Source organism: Pongo abelii, chromosome 2 (assembly GCF_028885655.2).
Source record: "Pongo abelii isolate AG06213 chromosome 2, NHGRI_mPonAbe1-v2.0_pri, whole genome shotgun sequence".
Taxonomy (NCBI): Eukaryota; Metazoa; Chordata; class Mammalia; order Primates; family Hominidae; genus Pongo; species Pongo abelii.
In genome coordinates this window covers 99,775,172-99,794,590 of record NC_085928.1, presented here as the reverse complement: position 1 = coordinate 99,794,590, position 19,419 = coordinate 99,775,172, and the positions used below count along the sequence as shown (strand labels likewise).

Genomic DNA, 19,419 nt, shown 5'->3' with positions numbered 1-19,419 from the left:
ACACAACAAGCCAGGACACTGTGTCTGCCCACTGGCCCTGGAGCCATTTTGTGGACTCTAGATCTGTGTAGGTAGATGTCCTGGAGCTGCCGCTGGAAAGGGGTAGGCTGTTGTGGAGGAGGGGAGGTGCACTGGGGCCGATCCTGAGTGCCCTCGTAAGTGGACCTGACTTACGTGACCATTTCTAGCATTATGTTGCTCATTGTTTCCTCTGCAACTTGACAACTGGAGTAACCTCATCCGTCCTCACCCGTCCTGTCTGTATGATATTGATGAATCTCTGGAATGAGGATGTCACAGTGGGATTGCGTGACTCGGCATTCAGCAGGGATCTCTGGTGAGGGTACAGGGCTCTAGGCCAAGGGAACAGCCTCATCAATGGCTGCGTGAGTGCCTTTGGCCATTAGCTGTTTTCTGTTGATTTGTTTAACCTTCTAAACAGGTCTCTAGGGTGGGTATTTTTTTTTTCTTTCCATCTTTTGTGTTAGGTTCAGGAGGTACATGTGCAGGTTTGTTATATGGGTAAATTGCATGTCACATGTGTAGATTATTTTATCACCCAGGTAATAAGCATAGTACCCAATTGGTAATTTTTTGATCCTCACCCTCCTCCCACCCTCCACCCTCAAGTAGGCCCCAGCATCTGTTATTCCCTTCTTTGTGTCCATGTGTACTCAATGTTTAGCTCCCACTTATAAGTGAGAACATAGGCTGTTTAGTTTTCTGTTCCTGCGTTAATTCACTCAGGATAATGGCCTCTGGCTCCATCCATGTCACTGCAAAGGATATAATCTCATTATTTTTTATGGCCGTGTATTATTCCATGGTGCATATGTATAGGGTGGGTATTATTATCCCCATTTTACAAATAAAGAAACCTCAGATCAGAGGCTTTGCCCCTTAGTAGTTGGATGCTTTTAGGAAAGTACCTCATATCCTGGTGCTGTAGTTTCCACTGCTGTAGAATGGAGGAGAACAAGGGATCCAGCCTGCCTTGGAGGTCTGCTGAGGGGGAATAGGAGATAAAGTAAGCACCACGCCTATACCCCGGGAAGGACCCAGTGAAAATTTCTCCTCCTCCTTCTCTTCCTCATCATTAATAACTCATGTAGTCATTCTCATACTTTTCATCCTGACACTTGACAGCTATTTCTCCTCTAAGAACGGAATGTTGCTTAATGTGGCATCATTTTGAAACAGGGTCTTCAGAGGTTAAAAAAGAAAAAGTGAACCATCACAGAGCATCCTCAGTGACCCACATTGCTTCAGCCAGTGTACAGGAAATACTTGTTTATTCTCCTTCTTTGTCTTCACCCTTATTTTTTTCCAACTTTTATTTTATTTTTATTTTTGAGACTGAGGCTTGCTCTGTCGCCCAGGCTGGAGTGCAGTGGCACCATCTTGGCTCAACCTCTGCCTCCCAGGTTCAAGCTATTTTCCTCTCTCAGCCTCCCAAGTAGCTGGGACTACAGACACCCGCCACCACGCCCGGCTAGTTTTTCTATTTTTAGTAGAGATGGGCTTTCACCATATTGGCCAGGCTGTCCTCAAACTCCTGACCTCAAGTGATCCGCCCACCTTGGCCTCCCAAAGTGCTGGGATTACAGATGTGAGCCACTATATCCGGCTTCAGCTTTTATTTTTAAGTTCAGGGGTACATGTGCAGGTTTGTTATATAGACACACTTGTGTCATGGGGGTTTGTTGTACAGATTATTTCATCACTTAGGTATTAAGCCTAGTACATATTAGTTATTTTTCCTAATCCCCTCCCTCCTCCAAACCTTCACCCTCTGAAAGGCCCCAGTGTGTGTTGTTCCCCTCTATGTGTCCATGTGTTCTCATCATTTAACTCCCACTTACTAAGTGAGAACAAGCAGTATTTGGTTTTCTGTTCCTGTATTAGTTTTGCTAAGGATAATGGCCTGCAGTTCCATCCATGTTCCTGCAAAGGACATGATCTTGTTCTTTTTTATGGCTGCATAGTATTTCATGATGTATATGTACCACATTTTCTTATCATTGATGGACATTTAGGTTGATTCCATGTCTTTACTATTATGAATAGTGCAGCACTGAACATATGCATGGGTGTATCTTTATAATAGACTGATTTATACTCCTTTGAGTATATGCCCAGTAGTGAGATTGCTGAGTCTAATGGTATTTCTGTCTTTAGGTTTTTGAGGAATCACTACACTGTCTTCCACAATGGTTGAACTAACTTACACCCCCACCAACAGTGTAAAAGGGTTCCTTTTTCTCCACAACCTCACCAGCATCTTTTACTTTTTGACTTTTTAATAACAGCCATTCTGACTGGTATGAGACAGTATCTCATTGTGGTTTTGATTTGCATTTCTCTAATGATCAGTGATGTTGAGCTCTTTTTAATATGATTGTTGGCTGCATGTATGCCTTCTTTTGAGAAGTGTCTGTTCTTTTCCTTTGTCCACTTTTTAATAAGGTTGTTTTTCTTGTAAATTTGTTTAAGTTCCTTATAGATGCTGGATATTAGACCTTTGTCAGATGCATAATTTGCAAAAATTTTCTCCTATTCTGTAGGTTGTCTGTTTACTCTGTTGATAGTTTCTTTTGCTGTGCAGAAGCTCTCTGGTTTAATTAGATCCCATTTGTCAATTTTTGCTTTTGTTGCAATTGCTTTTGGTGTCTTTGTCATGAAATATTTGCCTGTACCTATGTCCTGAATGGTATCGTCTAGGTTGTATTCCAGGATTTTTATAGTTTTGGGTTTTACATTTATGTCTTTAAACCATCTTGTGTTAATTTTTGTATACAGTATAAGGAAGAGGTCCAGTTTTAATCTTCTACATTTGGCTAGCCAGTTATTTCAGCATCATTTATTGAATAGGGAATCCTTTTCTCATTGTTTGTTTTTGTCAGGTTTGTCAAAGATAAGGTAGTTGTAGGCATGCAGTCTTATTTCTTTCCTCTCTATTTGGTTCCATTGGTCTATGTGTCTGTTCTCATACCAGTACCACTGCTGTTTTGGTTACTGTAGCCCTGTAGTATAGTTCGAAGTCAGATACTGTGATGCCTCTAGCTTTATTCATTTTGATTAGGGTTGCCTTGGCTATTCAGGCTCTTTTTTAGTTTCATATGAATTTTAAAATAGTTTTTCTAGTTCTGTGAAGAATCTCAACGGTAATTTATTAGGATTAGCAGTGAATCTATGAATTGCTTTGGGCAGTATGACCATTTTAACAATATTGATTCTTCTTATCCATGAGTATGGGATGTCTTGCATTTGTTTGTGTCATCTCTTACTGCTTGGAGCAGTGGTTTGTAGTTCTCCTTGTAGAGATCTTTCACCTCCCTAGTTAGCTATGCTCCTAGGTACTTTATTCTTTTTGTGGCAATTGTGAATGGGAGTACATTCATGATTTGGCTTTCAGCTTCACTGTTGTTGGTGTATAGGAATGCTAGTGATATTTTGCACATTGATTTTGTATCCTGAGACTTTGCTGAAATTGTTTATGAGCTGAAGAAGCTTTTGGGCTGGGACTGTGGAGTTTTCTAGGTATAGGATCATGTCATCTGTAAACAGGGATAGTCTGACTTCCTTTCTTCGTATTTGAATGCCCTTTATTTCTTTCTCTTGCCTGATTGCCCTGGCCAGGAATTCCAATATTGTGTTGAATAGGAATTCACCCTTATTTTTAAAAATCTCTGAACTGAAGGCAAAGAGTTGTCTTTGGGCTACCATAGGTGAGGAAAAGAGATTTGCTCATGGGATTCCATGGCAGAGGAGCAAATGATTGCCTAGTATCTGGAGAACAACCTTTGTGTTATCCATCTGTATTAGCCTGTTCCCATGCTGGTAATAAAGACATACCTGGGATTGGATAATTTATAAAGGAAAGAGGTTTAACTGACTCACAGTTCCACATGGCTGGGGAGGCCTCACAGTCATGGCAGAAGGCAAAGGAGGAGCAAAGGCACATCTTACATGGCAACATGCAAGACAGCATATGTAGGGGAGTGCCGCTTTATAAAAAGTCTCAGATCTCGTGAGATTTATTTGCTATCATAAGAACAGCACAGGAAAGACCTGCCCCACCCCCATGATTCAATTATCTCCCACCAGGTCCCTCCCACAACACATGGGAATTATGGGAGCTACAATTCAAGATGAGATTTGGGTGGGGACATAGCCAAATCATATCACCATCCATCCATCCTTCCCTCTGTTCCTCTACAAGAGTTTTGGAGCTTCTGCCATGTGCTGGTCAAAGGGTACAGCAGAAGACCAAGAGGTAGTCTGTGCTTTCACAGAGATCACATTCTGCTGAACAGAAGAAGTAGAGAGATTTAGTTATGTAATTTCAATTTATTTATATTTTTTAAAAAAAGCAAACTTCTAAGTCGGGGCAAAGAGAAATGGAATAGGGCTATATTGGTGGCTGAGGTGATTACAGTGAGAGAAAATACAGTTTTCCTATTTTTAATGCCGAGTTCTGGCTCCATAGGGGGAAAAGCAGGAAAATAATGCTAATAAGATCTCTCTCTGCTTTCTTAAAGAGGATTATGTGATTTTCTCTATGGGATATGTGATATTGAAAGGTACAAATGAAAGGAAGTGTCTTTCAGGTAAGGAACCATCAGTAGAGGCTCCTGGGAGACTAGGAGGGCTCAGGCAGGAGGGGAATCCCCAGCATCTGGACACCCCAGGAGCTAAACGTTTTTGTGGCTATAACTTTCTTCATAGCCTCCCGCAAGATGGAGTACCTTGTGCCAGTATCTGCCAAGCAGTGTGGGATGCCAGGAATTTAATTTCACTTTGGTTTCTAATACACCCCTCTCTCTCTCTCTTTCTTTTTTTACAGACCCTGCAATTGTCAATGGTGTTTATTGGTCTGAATCCCTAAACAAAGTTTTTGTAGATAACTTTGACCGTGACCCGTCTCTCATATGGCAGTACTTCGGAAGTGCAAAGGGCTTTTTTAGGCAGTATCCGGGTGAGTATCCCTGCATTGACAATTATGAGTCAGATTAATGATAACTGATAATGTGATATTTTTCTTTAGGGTTCAAGGTTAAAGTTTTCTGCCTTCTCTTAGAAGAAAATGAAAGATGAAGTCCAAACCTATTGTCAGGGTGCAGGACAGGAATGGCAAGGTGGCATCCACATGGGCATGCACACACACAGGACATGATCACAGGAACTCTCTGGACCTGCCCCGTTCTCAATAGAATAATTCACAGAGCTGTCACCAAATGTGAAGAACTGTAGTGTGAACTGTACCTTATTTAATACTTCTGAACAAGAGTTTGGCCTTATTACTAATACTACTGCTATTATTGCTATAATTATTATTATTGGGGAAAAGAGCATACTTGGGCAATTAAATTCTCACTAACAGGTATAAGAAATAGAGAATTTGAACTGGATTTGTCCACCCCAGAGCTGACTCCCCTTGCAGGAAGATGTTGAAATGGCCCAAGCATCGCGGACAGCAACAACCCCTCCACAGAGGGCACTCCCAGCAGCCCCAGCACCCCCAGTACCCCCAGTGGTGCGTATCTCAGAGGCTGTCCATCATGCCTTTGGAACAGGTGTTCCTTCTGGAGCCTTCCCAGGCTTCTGCTTTGTGACAGGATTTTAATTCTGGCTTGGTTTGAATTTTAATTAAAAAGGGAAGTTTTAATTTTGCTTACAGGTTGTGAAAACAGGACTCGGGGCTGCAACTGTGCCAACATCACAGCTGTAGAAATTAACAAGCTCAACCTAAAAGAAGGGGGAAAAAATCCCACCCTGCATAATCTTGGAGCAATTAAGTGAAGTCTTTTATGTTTTCATTAAGTAAGACTAGGCACCTGATGTCTTCCCACTTTGAGACACAGAGACTGCCGGCCTCCGCCTTGCGGAGTTGTTTGCCCCGTGCACAGTACCTGTCCCTCGAGAATTGCCTGCCGGGTCTCTGCTTCGCCAGATTACAGAACATTTCCCAAGAGTCATGTTCAGCATGGCACACATGCTTCCTCCCAGAGCTCACAGAAATGTAAACAATAAGCATCCTATTAAAGATAACGCCATAATAAACAGTGGACGATTAAAGTTCCAGTGCCACCAAATTGCAGTCTGCCTTGATACACTCAACAGAGAGCAAATCTGTTGCAGATATTGCTGAAATCAGAGTCTAGGGGAGAGGTTGCTCTGCTTGGGAAGCCCCTGGGTATCCAACCCTCTCACTATGCGGCACTGTGAAGAGGGCAAGACAGATAAGTAGAAACCACAAATCACCTGTCGTCTCCTCCGACAGGGAGTCCTTAAACTATGGTCACGAGGACATTTGAAAATAAAGGGAATCCTCATAAAAGGTTTGTGTAATAGGGGAGATTTATTTACATACAAGGTTTTTATCAGAACAATTGGTTCAGCCATGCTTACTGTTCTTTTAGGACTTTTGGGCAGGATGTGGCTCTGTAAAATGCCTGCATAATTTCTGTGTTAGTAAAGACGTGGGCCACAGTCCACCAAGGTGTTTCAATGCCGTGATAAATGTCATGTGGGCACTCAACTCTGTGCTTGGTTCTGAACACAGAGTATGCCTCTTGCCTCCTGGACATATGACTCAAAGAGTGATCATGAGCATTTTGTGAGGATGTTTTTCTTTTCAGGATGCTTCTTTCCATTGTTAGAGTGGTGTGAATCAGTGGTAAGTGTGCGTGTTCTTAAGCAGAAGGAGTCTTTCTTCAGTCTTACTGAGTTCTGGCTTTGTACCACTGTATGAGGCCCTGAGGATAAAATCATGAACTAGACAAAAGAGGTCTCTGCCCTCATCCAGCTCCCTCTTGTGGGGACATGCATTTGTTGTGGATTTTGGTTGCAAGTGACAGAAACACAATTCCAGCTAGCTCCAGCAAGAAGAACACTTACTGGCTCATGTAATTTGAAATCTAGGGAATGTGCCATTTGGGCGACAGCTGGATTTCAGTACTCAGCAATGAGAGACTGGAGCAAAGTCATTTGGAATTTGAATCCTTCCTTTCAGCTCTCATTTCTGCCTTCTTCCATTCTAACCTTGTCTCACTGGCAAGTGATCTCCTCATAATGGGGAACAGGCCTGGCAGGATTTCTCAGTGGGGGTTCCAGGGGAGGAGAGAGCATCTGTCCCAGTAGCTTGGATGAAAGTCCAACAATTAGCCTGGTCTGAGTTGCATGCCCACCACTGATGCCTGAAGAACTAGTGGGTAAGGTCAGCCATCCGAAACCCTGGGGACTAGTCAGGATTATTGTGGCTTTGCCTAGACTGGATCCCCAAAGGAGGGGGCATCAGTGACCACCATGGGGAGATAGACAGGCAAACATCATCATGGTACAGTATGTTTCATGCTAAGCTGAGGGAAATAGAAGGGGCTGGGTGATCACTGAGCAGGATCACCAACTCCAACTCCTGGGGTGAGAGGAAAGAGTCCTGGGAAGGAGAATTTTGGTAAGCATTAGCCTGAAAGTCTTGGCGTGATGATGATGTCCATTTCTGCATGGCTTCACACATAGGCCTTCACCAGTTCAATTTATGTCCTAAGGGCATGTGGTAACTCTCTTGTGTCTCTCAAAAGGACTTTATGAGATGGTGGAAATGTTCTATATCCTGTCTAATATCACTAATGTCACTGGCCACACAGGGGTAGTGAGCACTTGAAGTGTGCCTAGTGAGGCTGAGGAACTGAAATTTAAATGTTATTTAACTTTATTTAAAATTAAATGGCCACACGTGGTTAGTAGTCACCATGTTGAATAACATAATGCTGTAGGTGGAAACTTTTGTAGTCTGATACCCAGTTTCCAAGGGACCAGCCTTATCTTTCAGGGCTTGCATTGCAAAAAGGTCTTACTGAACAGATGACTTCATTAGGCTCTATAGTTCTTACTTTATAAAATGGGAACTCTATCCTGAAATCCTGAACCATCAGGCTTTCAGTCCCTGTCTCCTCTACTAGAATATTTGCCCCTGGGAGGACAGAGTCATTTGTTTTGTCCATTACTCTGTCACTAGCTGCAAGAATAACACATAGTGGGTGCTCAGTATGTGTTTGTTGAATGAATGAATCACCCATTAGGTCAAATTCCACCAAATCTGTTGTCTCCCATCACACCAGTGGAAGCTGCCCTCTCTCTTCAGACAGAATAGAGCTATTGCCTCTTTGGGGAGCTGGTCCCCAGCTGCAGTCTGGTAGAGACTTGATGACTCAGCAAGGAGCTGGCATAAATGCAGTACAGAGCCATAGTTCCTTTATGTTCTCATTGATCCCTCTCCTCCAAGTCTTCCTAGTACTTGCCCTTTCCACCCCACTGCCCACCATGTCCTGGACACTGGACATGTCCATCTGTTGGCTATTTCCTCCTCATGCTTTATGACCATCTCATCTAATGAGTAGTGTTCTCCAGGCTCCCCATCTCCCAGGAGGCAGAGGATCAAAGGGCTGCACAGTCATCCCTTTTCCTGTGAGCCTTGACCAGTTCATCTTTTTACAGCCCTCTGTGGGACCCATTTTCTACCTGGTTATTGGCTGAGGCCACCAGTGACTGATCTATTCTTCCTGTTCTGGCCAATTCTTAGCTTTATTTAAAATGATATGGCTGGCTGACAGTACCTACCCATGTACTCTTACCTACATAAAGAAAACGGTGTCTATATATCACAGGCAGGTCACTGTCTAATCAAACACAGGACATCAATTAGGTTCATCCATGATTTACGAAGCCCTGGTCCCTTCCCCAACATCAGACTGTCACCTTTCTATAGCCGTACACAGGGGAGTTTGTTCCTGTAGAAGGCTTGGTGATTACAAAGGGCAATGATTGTCTTATCCTCGCACCGTGATTTGGCTGCCATAGAAAGGTGAAAGCTGGTTCATAGCTACAGTCATGATGAGGGAGCTGGACAGCTAAGTAAAGAGCTGTCCGTAAGTTTGGACTCATACATGCTGTTTGCTAGTATCAAGTTTAGGTTCTGTGCACAGCATTACTTTTTGCTTTTTCCCTTCCATGCCTTCCTCACCAGGCTCAGGTTTAGCAACAGGGAGAGCGTGATTGATATTAGGGTTTTCTTCCTTGGCTAGCTCAACAGGACTGCCCCAATAAAGATGATCGTGGAACACTGTAATTTATAATTTTCATAGCAGCTGTCTTGCTACATCCTCATTTTCATGGTGCATAATCTCTCAAGAGATTGGCAAGAGAGATGGCATCTAGTTGAATAAAGGAGCTCTTTTTAGAGACATGCACAGGCAGCTTCTCAGAAGACATTTTAAAGCCAAATTTGACTGTAGCTTGACTCACATTAGAAGCCAGCATGTATTTTTGACCAGATATTTTAGATCTGAAGTTATACTGGAAGGTATGTGTTTAAACTTTAAATTGTGGGCCAAGTACTACATATTTTTGAGGAAGGAATTGGGTAGAACTTAGGGATAAACCAATATCTGCCACCTCTTGATTTTCCTTCTTTCCACATCTTTCTGGACTTTTTGCTTTTAAATAGGGAAGACAAATGCCATGTTTCAGTAGGATAGGCAGTATCTGTTCAAGTGGAGGTGGTTTTTTGTTTGTTGTTGTTGTTGTTGTTCTCTGTTTGTTTTTTGAGAAGGAGCCTTACTCTGTCTCCCAGGCTGGAGTGCAGTGGTGCAATCTTGGCTCACTGCAACCTCTGCTGCCCAAGTTCAAGCAATTCTCCTGCCTCAGTCTGCCAAGTAGCTGGGCTAATTGTTGCAGTTTTAGTAGAGATGGGGCTTCACCATTTTGGCCAGGCTGGTCATGAACTCTTCACCTCATGGTCCACCTTGGCCTCCCAAAGTGCTGGGATTACGGGCGTGAGCCACTGCGCCTGGCTGGAGATGGTTTGAATGTCATTGGCAGTGCCAGTGATGTTGTATGGAAAACACTGCGCTTTAAAGACAAGAGAAGGAATGGACGAAGATGCCCTTTCCTGAAGTGGAGAGAAAAGGAGAACATGGAGCAGAAATAAAACCACAAGGCAAGAAGATATTCAGATTTCTGTTGTGCTATTTGTTGTAGTCCTTCATAGTTCCATTACACAGTCTCATTGCCACACGGAATTATGTTGGGAACATGAGGCTTGACCTTCAGTCTTGTATTAGTGTCTGTTCTTTTGGCCCTACTGTTTATTTTCACAAGCTAAAAGAGAACAGGAAGTCATAGGTTGTCTTAAATGAAATTAATTTTCCTCCAATGTTAGTTTGTAATGCCTGTGGGAGAGAACCCGTGGGATATAGCAGTGTTGCACAATGATTCAAATTTACTCAAATTTGAGCGTTTGAATCTGCAGCAGAGATTTTGACATTATTTTCAGTTTCACATAGGGATTTGCGTACATTCTGGGGACCTTGTCCTCTGAAAGCTGAGGAAGGCTGGCTGGCAATCACTGATGCTGACGATGAAGCTGAGAAAGCCCCTCCGGAGCAGGCGGGGTGGCAGTTTCCTCTGCCTCCGAGCTGTAGCATTCCTCTTGTCTTGGGTTACCCACCCCATCCTACCTGAGTGGGATTCCAAAAGGCATACTGGCACTTCGAGAAATGATGTGGCTCATGGGGGTGCTTCTTGCTTAAGTGATAATTCCTTGGATCTCAAAGATTTAAGATGAGCCAACTGTTATTCCTCTGAGATTTGAAGTTACCTGAATATTTTCAAAATATCTGTGTGGTCCAAATTTATATACTAAAAAGGTGATATATCCTAGGGGAGACAGTGCCACCTGGGGCAGGGTTTTCTGAAGTTTGTGTTTTAAAACATTTTCCTGTGAGATTTTTGGAGGAGGAGGGACTCCATGTTCAAATCTTCTTGGTAAATGCTACCACTAGGGTCCCTGTCATAGACATTCAAGATGCACTTGAGCAGGTTAAAGGCCCTTAGCTGTTCCTGCCATCATGTAGAAACCAGTTTTGCTTTGATTCACTTAATGCAAGTTAGCATCCTGTAGAACTCCTCACAAAACACACCATGGAAGTACCTTTGCAAGGAAGAGAACGGTGGCTTGAGAATTGGGAGAGCCCGTCTTAGTCCTAACCGGACATCTCAGGAAAATCTGAAGATTTTTGCCCAAAAGTCAGGTTTGGGCAAAATGACACCCCCCTCCCCTGCCACAGACTCATTCAGCCCTAACTCTGAGTCAAAGTATGATGTTTATTGTACCTGCAGTTCCTGCCTGGAACTGCCTTGAGGTACTGTCTTCATCCCTGCCCAATGCATACCTCATGTCCTGGGCACAAAGGGCCCAGACCTCACAGTTTCTGCTGCCACCCAGGCTCCTCTCCTCTGGCAGGGACGTCTCCTACATACAGCCAACCAACATTCCTTCAGTTCCTTGAACTGGACATGTCTTCTCAGCCTCAGGACCTTTGAACACACTGTTCTCTCTGCCTGGGATGTTCTTCTCTACCCTGTCACCACCCCCTGCTTTTGTTTAACAAATCCTACCCATATATAGTAGGTTCAATAGTGTCCTCCCAAAATTCATGTCCACCAGGAGCCTAAGAATGTGACCTTACTTGGCTATAGGGCCTTTGCAGATGTAGGTAGGTAAGTTGAGATGAGGTTACTAATACTGGTTTAGGGTGGCCCTAAATCTAATATGATGGATGCCCTTATATGAGAAAGAGAGGATACATAGACACAGAGGGAAGGCAGCCATGGGAAGATGGAGGCAGAGATTGGAGTGACACAGCTCTAAATCAACAAACACCAGGCATTACCGGGAGCTACCAGAAGCTAGGAAGAGGCTAGGAAAGAGTCTCCCTTAGAACCTTTAGATGGAGCTTGGCTCTGCTGACACCTTGAGTTTGAACTTCTAGCCTCCAAAACTATGAGACGATACATTTCTCTTCTGCCACCTACTTTGTAGTTCATTCGGTCCTCCATACCCATGGATTCTACATCTATGGATTCAGTCAACCATGAATGGAAAATATTCAAGAAAAAAATTACAACAATAAATAATACAAATAAGAGCAATACAGTATAACAACTGTTGATGTGTGTTAGGTGTTGTAAGAAATATAGAGATGATTTAAAGTATATAGGAAGATGCACATAGGTTATATGCAATTATTATACCACTTTATATCAGGGACATGAGCATCCACAGACTGAGGGTGAGGATTCTGGAACAAATCCCCCATGGCCACCAAGGGACAAAGGTAATTTGTTACAGCAGCCCTAGCACAGCAATGCATCATCATTCCCATTCTCAGCTCAAAGATGTCTTTCTGATGTTAGGGATTAGGGTCGCCTTTATCTACTGACATGCATCAGGTATTTCTCCTCTATGGCATCTCTGGTATCTATGATTTCTTATCCAGTGTCTGCTTCCCTACTAGCTGTGAGGCTTCCTGAGGGCAGGCAGGAGCCAAGTCCCTCTTTCTCCGTCACTGCTATATGTCCACTGACTGGCAGAGGGCTTGCCAGTTGGATGAAAATTGTGATTAGTAGACAAGATGCTTTGAGGCTGTCCCATCTGATCCACTTTTATACTGGAATTGTATCCTTTGTTGGTTTTCCCAGCAGACTAATTTCATGTCAGCTTTTCAAAAAGCACCAAGTGGCTGAGCGTGGTGGCTTGCACCTGTAATTTTAGCACTTTGAGAGGCCGAGGTGAGCCCAAAAGTTCGAGATCAGCCTGGGCAACACGGTGAAACCCCATCTCTACTAAAAATACAAAAAAAAAAAAAAAAGCCAGGTGTGGTGGTGGGTGCCTATAATCCCAGCTACTCAGGAGGCTGAGGCAGGAGAGTCACTTGAACCAGTGAGGCTGAGGGTGCAGTGAGCTGAGATCGCACCACCGCACTCCAGCCGACAGAGTGAGACTCCATCTTTGGAAGAAAAAAAAAAAAAAAGCACCAAGCTTCAGAGTGCCTGGAATGAGACACAAGCCCATATGCAAGGAAATGGTTTCAGCCTAAAAGGAAATCATTGAGTGTAATTAATTGGCCCCCACCCAGGCCCTGACCTAAATGTTGGGGCAGTAGAAGATAATAAAATATTTTCTGCTCCCGTGGAGCACACAGTGATAGGGCTGTAATCCGGGGAAGGATGCCAGAGCCAGAAAATGTTGGTGGACAATCACCAGTATAGGCAGGGGTGGCCGTGGTCTAAGATCACTCACCACAGTTCAATTCAAGCAACATCCACTGAACACCTCCCATGGGTCAACACATTTAAAAAACAAAAAATAAAAAATTCTCTTTATATCACAGTCAAACCAATTATTTGTGGAATTATAAATTGGAGCATTGCCTAGCCTCACCAGGGATATAACTTCACTGTTTCTCAAGACTGTGCCATCCTAATGGTACCTGGCTTTATGCAAAGCAATGTGTCAGATATTTTTAAAATTAATTGCATTCTTGTCCCTTAGTGTACAACATCATATTAGTTGTATTTTATCTTTATTATCTAATGACCTCCAATTTGGCAGTAGCTTCTTATACTTCCATTTTCTGATTTCTTATGGGGAGTGTTTTTAAATTAGACACATGTGCAGTGGGAAATGTAGGTACAAGGACAGAACCCGATATCTTTTTGCATTACAGACTACTGTCTCAAGGTTATCTGTGTGATAATTTGGGGATGTTATCTTCAGCAGATTCCTATTATTAGCCCATTGTGGTCCTTTAGAACTGGCCATTGTTAATCAGAAAAAAAGAATCTCAATGCCATCAGCTGAGTCAGGATTCTCTCCTGTGAAAATGATATTTCTGTTTTTATTTTCTTATCTCCAAAGTCTCTGTTGCAAATCCTCCATCCCTGAGCAGAACTGATGGTTGAAAACAGTGATTTTCTGTCTTATTTTTAAGCAGCCAATGCCTTTCTTTTCAAGTGATATTTTATTCTTAAAAACTAAGTTGGATATATCCTGACTAGGCTGCAAACCACAAGACTAAGGATGTTGGATCTGATTTTACACATGGGGAAAACTCCCCAGGCTTCAGGAGCTGAAATTCAAACTTTATTATGCAGCATAAAGAGAGCCATTTTATTTCATTTCAGTGTGGAAAGCCAGGCCAAAATTTCTGATTTTAAAAACAGGAGTGAGGAGGGAACAGACCTGTGTATATCCTCAGTTGGAAACATTGTATCTATGCTTTCAACCCCCCTGCTATAGACATTACATCACCTGGTCCAGGGACGGGCCAGACTCTGCCCAGAGATCTATGGATGATCCCCCCAGGTGCAACAACTTGCTGGACAGTAAGAAATGACTTTGGCTACATTTATCCCTAGCCAAGGGAAGGAGCTGGAGTCACATACTCTCTCAATAGACAGCACAGTCCTAAAAACATCTCCACTCTCTGCAGGCCTTTGGAGCAGCTGAGCTAGCGCTGTGTTTGCTATGGGGTTATGGCCCAAAAGCTTCTGCCTGGATCTGGCAATGGAGCATGCGATGAGCTCCGGGGTTGGTCTTTGCATGTGATTTTTCACCCTGTCCATTCAGTCAGCAAAGTAGAGCAGCCTTGAAATGCTATGAATAAATATTTGAAGTTTCTGGGTTTCTCATAACCCCATTTTTCTTCCAGGGATTAAATGGGAACCAGATGAGAATGGAGTCATTGCCTTCGACTGCAGGAACCGAAAATGGTAGGCAGTGGTCAGACCTCTTTGGTATTTCTCAAAGAGATATCTTGAAGAGAAGTGAAGTCAGGATTAATTTTTACTTAATTTTTCCCTTGACCTAGGTACATCCAGGCAGCAACTTCTCCGAAAGACGTGGTCATTTTAGTTGACGTCAGTGGCAGCATGAAAGGACTCCGTCTCACTATCGCGAAGCAAACAGTCTCATCCATTTTGGATACACTTGGCGATGATGACTTCTTCAACATAATTGCTGTGAGTGCACCGTTTTGTGCCTTCTTTGCACTTGGGTTCATTTGATCTTTTGGTAGCGACTGGTTAACATTGCTCTTGCTGTTAGATCCAGAGCATCTAGATGCCAGAACATGAGGCCTGGTTAGTCTCATGAAAGCTGACAGAGTCATGGACAGTGGAAGGCAGTGGAAGGGCTTTTGGAAATGCAGTTGAACACACGTTGCCTGTCTTAATCTACCACACAGCCACACCATCTGAGAGAATGACACACCAGATGTGGTATTCCTGGGGAGCTGACATTTTCAGATTCTTGGAAAACAGACTTAGCAAGATTTTCACCAAACCACTAGAATTTCTCACATGGAAATTAACTTCCAGCTAGATTAGCCTGATGATATTGATGATGATAATAATTAATAATAATAATAATAATAATAATGGCAATGAAGCAACTAAAATATGGAGAGCAGTTTATGGCTCACAGAACACTTTATTTCAGCTTCTGGAAAAAAAGTGGCATTTATTAAATGCCTGCTTTTAATAAATGCCTTAATCTTCATATTTTTATTATCTTGGTTTTTCACAGCAAGTCTAGGAGGTAGGGGGTGGTTTGGGCATATTCTCAAATGAAGGTGCTGAGATTGGAAGAGTGTCAGTAACTTGTCCAGGTCACAAGGCTGGCAAATGGGAGATGAGGGAACCAAACCTGAGACCGGGCAGTCACGTAGCCTGGAAATTACCACTTATTCAGGTCTCCATCTTGTCAATGAAAAGAGTCAAACTCTGCAAAATATTTGAAGAGATTTATTCTGAGCCAAATATGAGTGACCATGGCCTGTGACACAGCCCTCAGGAGGTCCTAAGAACATGTGCCCAAGGTGGTTGGGCACCTGTTCAGCTTGGTTCACCGGTGCAGCTTGTTTTTCTACATTTTAGGGAGACATGAGACTTCAGTCAAATATGTTTAAGAAATACATTGGTTTGGTCCGGAAAGGCAGGACAGCTCAAAGCAGGGGCTTCCAGCTTATAGGTAGATTTTAAAATTTTCTGGTTGACAATTGGTTGAGTTTCTCTAAAGAGCTGGGGGTGAATAAAAAGGAATGTCTGGGTTAAGATAAAGGATGGTGGAGGCCCAAGTTCTTATTTGCAGAGGAAGCCTTCACGTCCTAGGCTTCAGAGAGAATAGGTTGTAAAATATTTCTTATCAGACTTAAAGTCTGTGTTGATGTTCATGCCAGTGAGGTGTAAGGAGGCATGTTTGACCCCCATTTCCCATCATGGCCTGAAACAGTCTCTCAGATTAAATTTTAAAAGAGCTCTTGTCTCCTGTGTAGAGAAGGAAGTCCATTCAGATGGTTGGGGGGGTCCTAGAATTTTATTTTTGGTTTACAATCTCTAGTTCTTTTTCTTCTTCCCACTGATTATTTGGTATGATTTTCATCATGCCCCTTATGTTCCTCCCACTCTTTTTCCAAAGGCTTGTCAGAATGAGCCTGATTTCTTTGAGTCCTTGAGCACTTAACCAGGTGTGTGTGTGTGTGTGTGTGTGTGTGTGTGTGTGTGGTGGACACTTATTTTTTGCATGAAAATAACACACATCACATCTATTTGGGAGGTGGAGTAGTTGCTATGGGCAATGGAGGCAGCATGGTGATGGGGGCAGAGCCTGGGTTTTGGAGTTGGGCTGTTTTGAATCCCATTCACCACATATGCTGTGTGTCTTGGGCTAATTACTTTAGTCTGGGCATCAGCTACCTCAGCTGTGAAGTAGGTGTGCTCACCTTGACCACAGGGTTGCTGCTGGGATCATCTGATCACCAGAGTCAAGCTGGTGCACAGGGCTTCTTAGCCAGTGGTGGGATACAAAAGAAGAGGGTGCTCCGAGAATGCTGTTTCTGTGGTCTGCATGGCTCCCCTAAACCCACAAGGAGAGTATGTTGTCATGGAGCCTTATGACTGGGCTGCCTTCTGCATAGGCGTGACACCCACTCGTGTTCTCCAGGCAGAGGGCCTGGGCCTCTAAGTGACATGAAGATGGCCGAGGGGATTGCCTGAATTAGTATCCTGCCTATACAGGCCTCTTCTGATCAGACTCTCAGAACAAAAGGTTCTGATTTTAAGAAATCCTAAAGACAAAAGGGGAAAGAAAGAGAATACTAAATTCCTTGGGAGCAGGTGTTAGTCCTGTTCATTCATGGATGTATCCCCAGCACCTAGGCAGTGCTTGGCAAATAGCAGGAGTTTAAATATTTGTTGAATGAATAATAACCACAGCTGCCTTCCACTCAGTGTGTGCAAGTCAGTTGCTAAGTGTCCTGTGTGGATTATCTCATTGAATCCTCACCCCAGCTCTGTGCCATGTGGCATGGAGACAGGCATGAAGCCGCAGAAGTGACCTTTTTGAGTTACACAGCCAGAAAAGGTGGCACGGTGAAGGCTCAGACATTGTCCGGCTTCACCTTGCACCCTTTCCTGAGCAGAAGTGAAGAGGATGTAGTTGATCCACTCAGCCATCTTATCATGAAATTATATGGCCTCGAGGCATAGTTCTTTGGAAGAAGACTTTCAGATAGTTAGAACTTTGGGTTTGCTGCCAAGTTACTCTAGTTGCCAGCCTAGTGGTGAGAATGCAAATGTGGCTTGATCCCCACACATCCTGAAGCATTTACAGATAAGAAGCAGCTAATTTGAGACTATCTTTCTTATTAATCTTTAATTACTCATTACAGAAGTATCAGAAATTCACATAATAAGAAGAGCTAACTAATTACATCCTGCATTCTTTATCAGTCAGGATTTATTGTTCTGTTAACAAAACCAATCGATTGAAATAATCTATGTAAGTTCATTAAGATATACAAACAGTGTCAACTCAATAAAGAAGAGAGGGTGATTAAGATAATTAAAAGTAGACATGCCAGTTATTATAGAACAGTTAAGAAAAAAAATTTTTTTTACCCCAAATTGTCCCTTTATATAAAGAAACCCATTAAAGATCCCATTAACCCTCACTGTACATCTGTTTGTTAATTTTCAACATAAATAATCAGCTTCAACACTGTTTACATAATTATTTCAACAACTAGAAAGACACTCTGAACTTCTTCATTTGAAGCCTTTATAGTAAAATCATGAACTTTGTTCCTCTAATGGATAAGAGAATGGATCAGATGTTACTGAATTTATATTAGAAGGCCAAGGCCATAAAAGAACCATTAATTAACAGTAATGTTTATAGGTTCATTGCTTTTTAATGTAGGCAACGTATGTAATAATTTTAAACAATTCAGTAATGTTCTCATTTCTCTTTCATTTGGCACATATTCTAAATGTTTCTGTGTGAGCACACGGTCTTTTCACAAAAATAGATTCATATTTTACAGAATATTCAGCAACTCTTATTTCAATCAAATGTATTTGAATAACAGAGCATTCCATCACATTGGTTACTCAGAAGTGCTGCAGTGAGTGCAGTGCGTACAGTGCACTGAATGGAATGCATATATTTTTGCAAGGTTGGGTGTGCTTCTATTGAATAAAATCTAGAAGTGAAATTGCTGCACCAAAGGGTATGCACACAGGCACCTACCAGAATGTCTACCAAGCAGAGCATAATGTTTACACACTTACCAACAGTTTGAGGCTTCTAAATAATAGGAGATTCCTAGCTGGCAAATTTTCATTTGCATTCCCTTGAATTGTCTCTCCCAATCCTAAGTGTGTTCTGCGAATTTTGCCTCGTTGAATTCTTATTTTTTTTTCCTCCATCACCTCCTTCTGTTTCTGCCCTGGCATAATTGCTCTAGTAATATGGTGTAGGTTTTCCCTCAGTCTGTTTAAAATGGTCACTTGTCTCCTGTGTAGAGGGTGACCCAACTGCAGGTTCTTAAAGTGCAGGGGGATGGGATATTTGAAACGCCGTCCAGAATGCCCTGCAAATCTGTGTGAGTGCATTGTTATCATCGGCTGGATTCCATTTACGAAAGAGGGCATTATCATTTCATCCTCCGTTACACTGTCGGCCTTCCTTTGCTTGTCGGGTAGATGTTTGTGGAGATAGCTCACTGTTTTAGAGGAAAAGTAAAGAATACAATATTTTCAGTGCCAGAAGCCCTCGTGTACTGTAGGTTTTTGTTTGTGCAAATCTAATTCATCATTGCCTCTTGATTTTCAGTGCCATAATGGAGGTCGGAGGAAAGAGATTTAAATAGTGGGAAAGACTTCCCTTGGCCACTTAAGTTCGCCTTTCGGTTTTGCAGGTTTGATTAAGTTCATTGTGAACTGCATGTTTAATATTATACTGAAAAGTTTCTGATCTTGATCTATCCAGAGTATAAACATAAAAAGATAATGTTAAAAATTGTTTTAGCTTTCATGGGCAAGGTATTGCAAGATCTGTCTAAAATGGACAAACTAACTGATCGAATTATGAAAGAATAGTTGAAATATGAGAGTAATTTTGTGCAGTTGAAGTTAAAATTTTAAGGTCAAACCACTGGTGCATGAAGAGAGATGTCTCTGACAAGAGAAAAGGCATATTTTTCTGATTCACTTTGAAGTCTAACTTCAAGCCAT

General features: G+C 42.5%; 1 protein-coding gene across 1 annotated transcript in view; it reads left to right on the top strand.

Annotated features, from left to right (window-relative positions):
• The window catches only part of CACNA2D3 (calcium voltage-gated channel auxiliary subunit alpha2delta 3), a 939,714-nt gene that overhangs the window by 427,656 nt on the left and 492,639 nt on the right, over positions 1-19,419 (top strand). Inside the window, 3 exon segments of the mRNA XM_054552049.2 lie at positions 4,847-4,978; positions 14,556-14,616; positions 14,715-14,865. Coding sequence (XP_054408024.1) covers positions 4,847-4,978; positions 14,556-14,616; positions 14,715-14,865 — 344 coding nt within the window.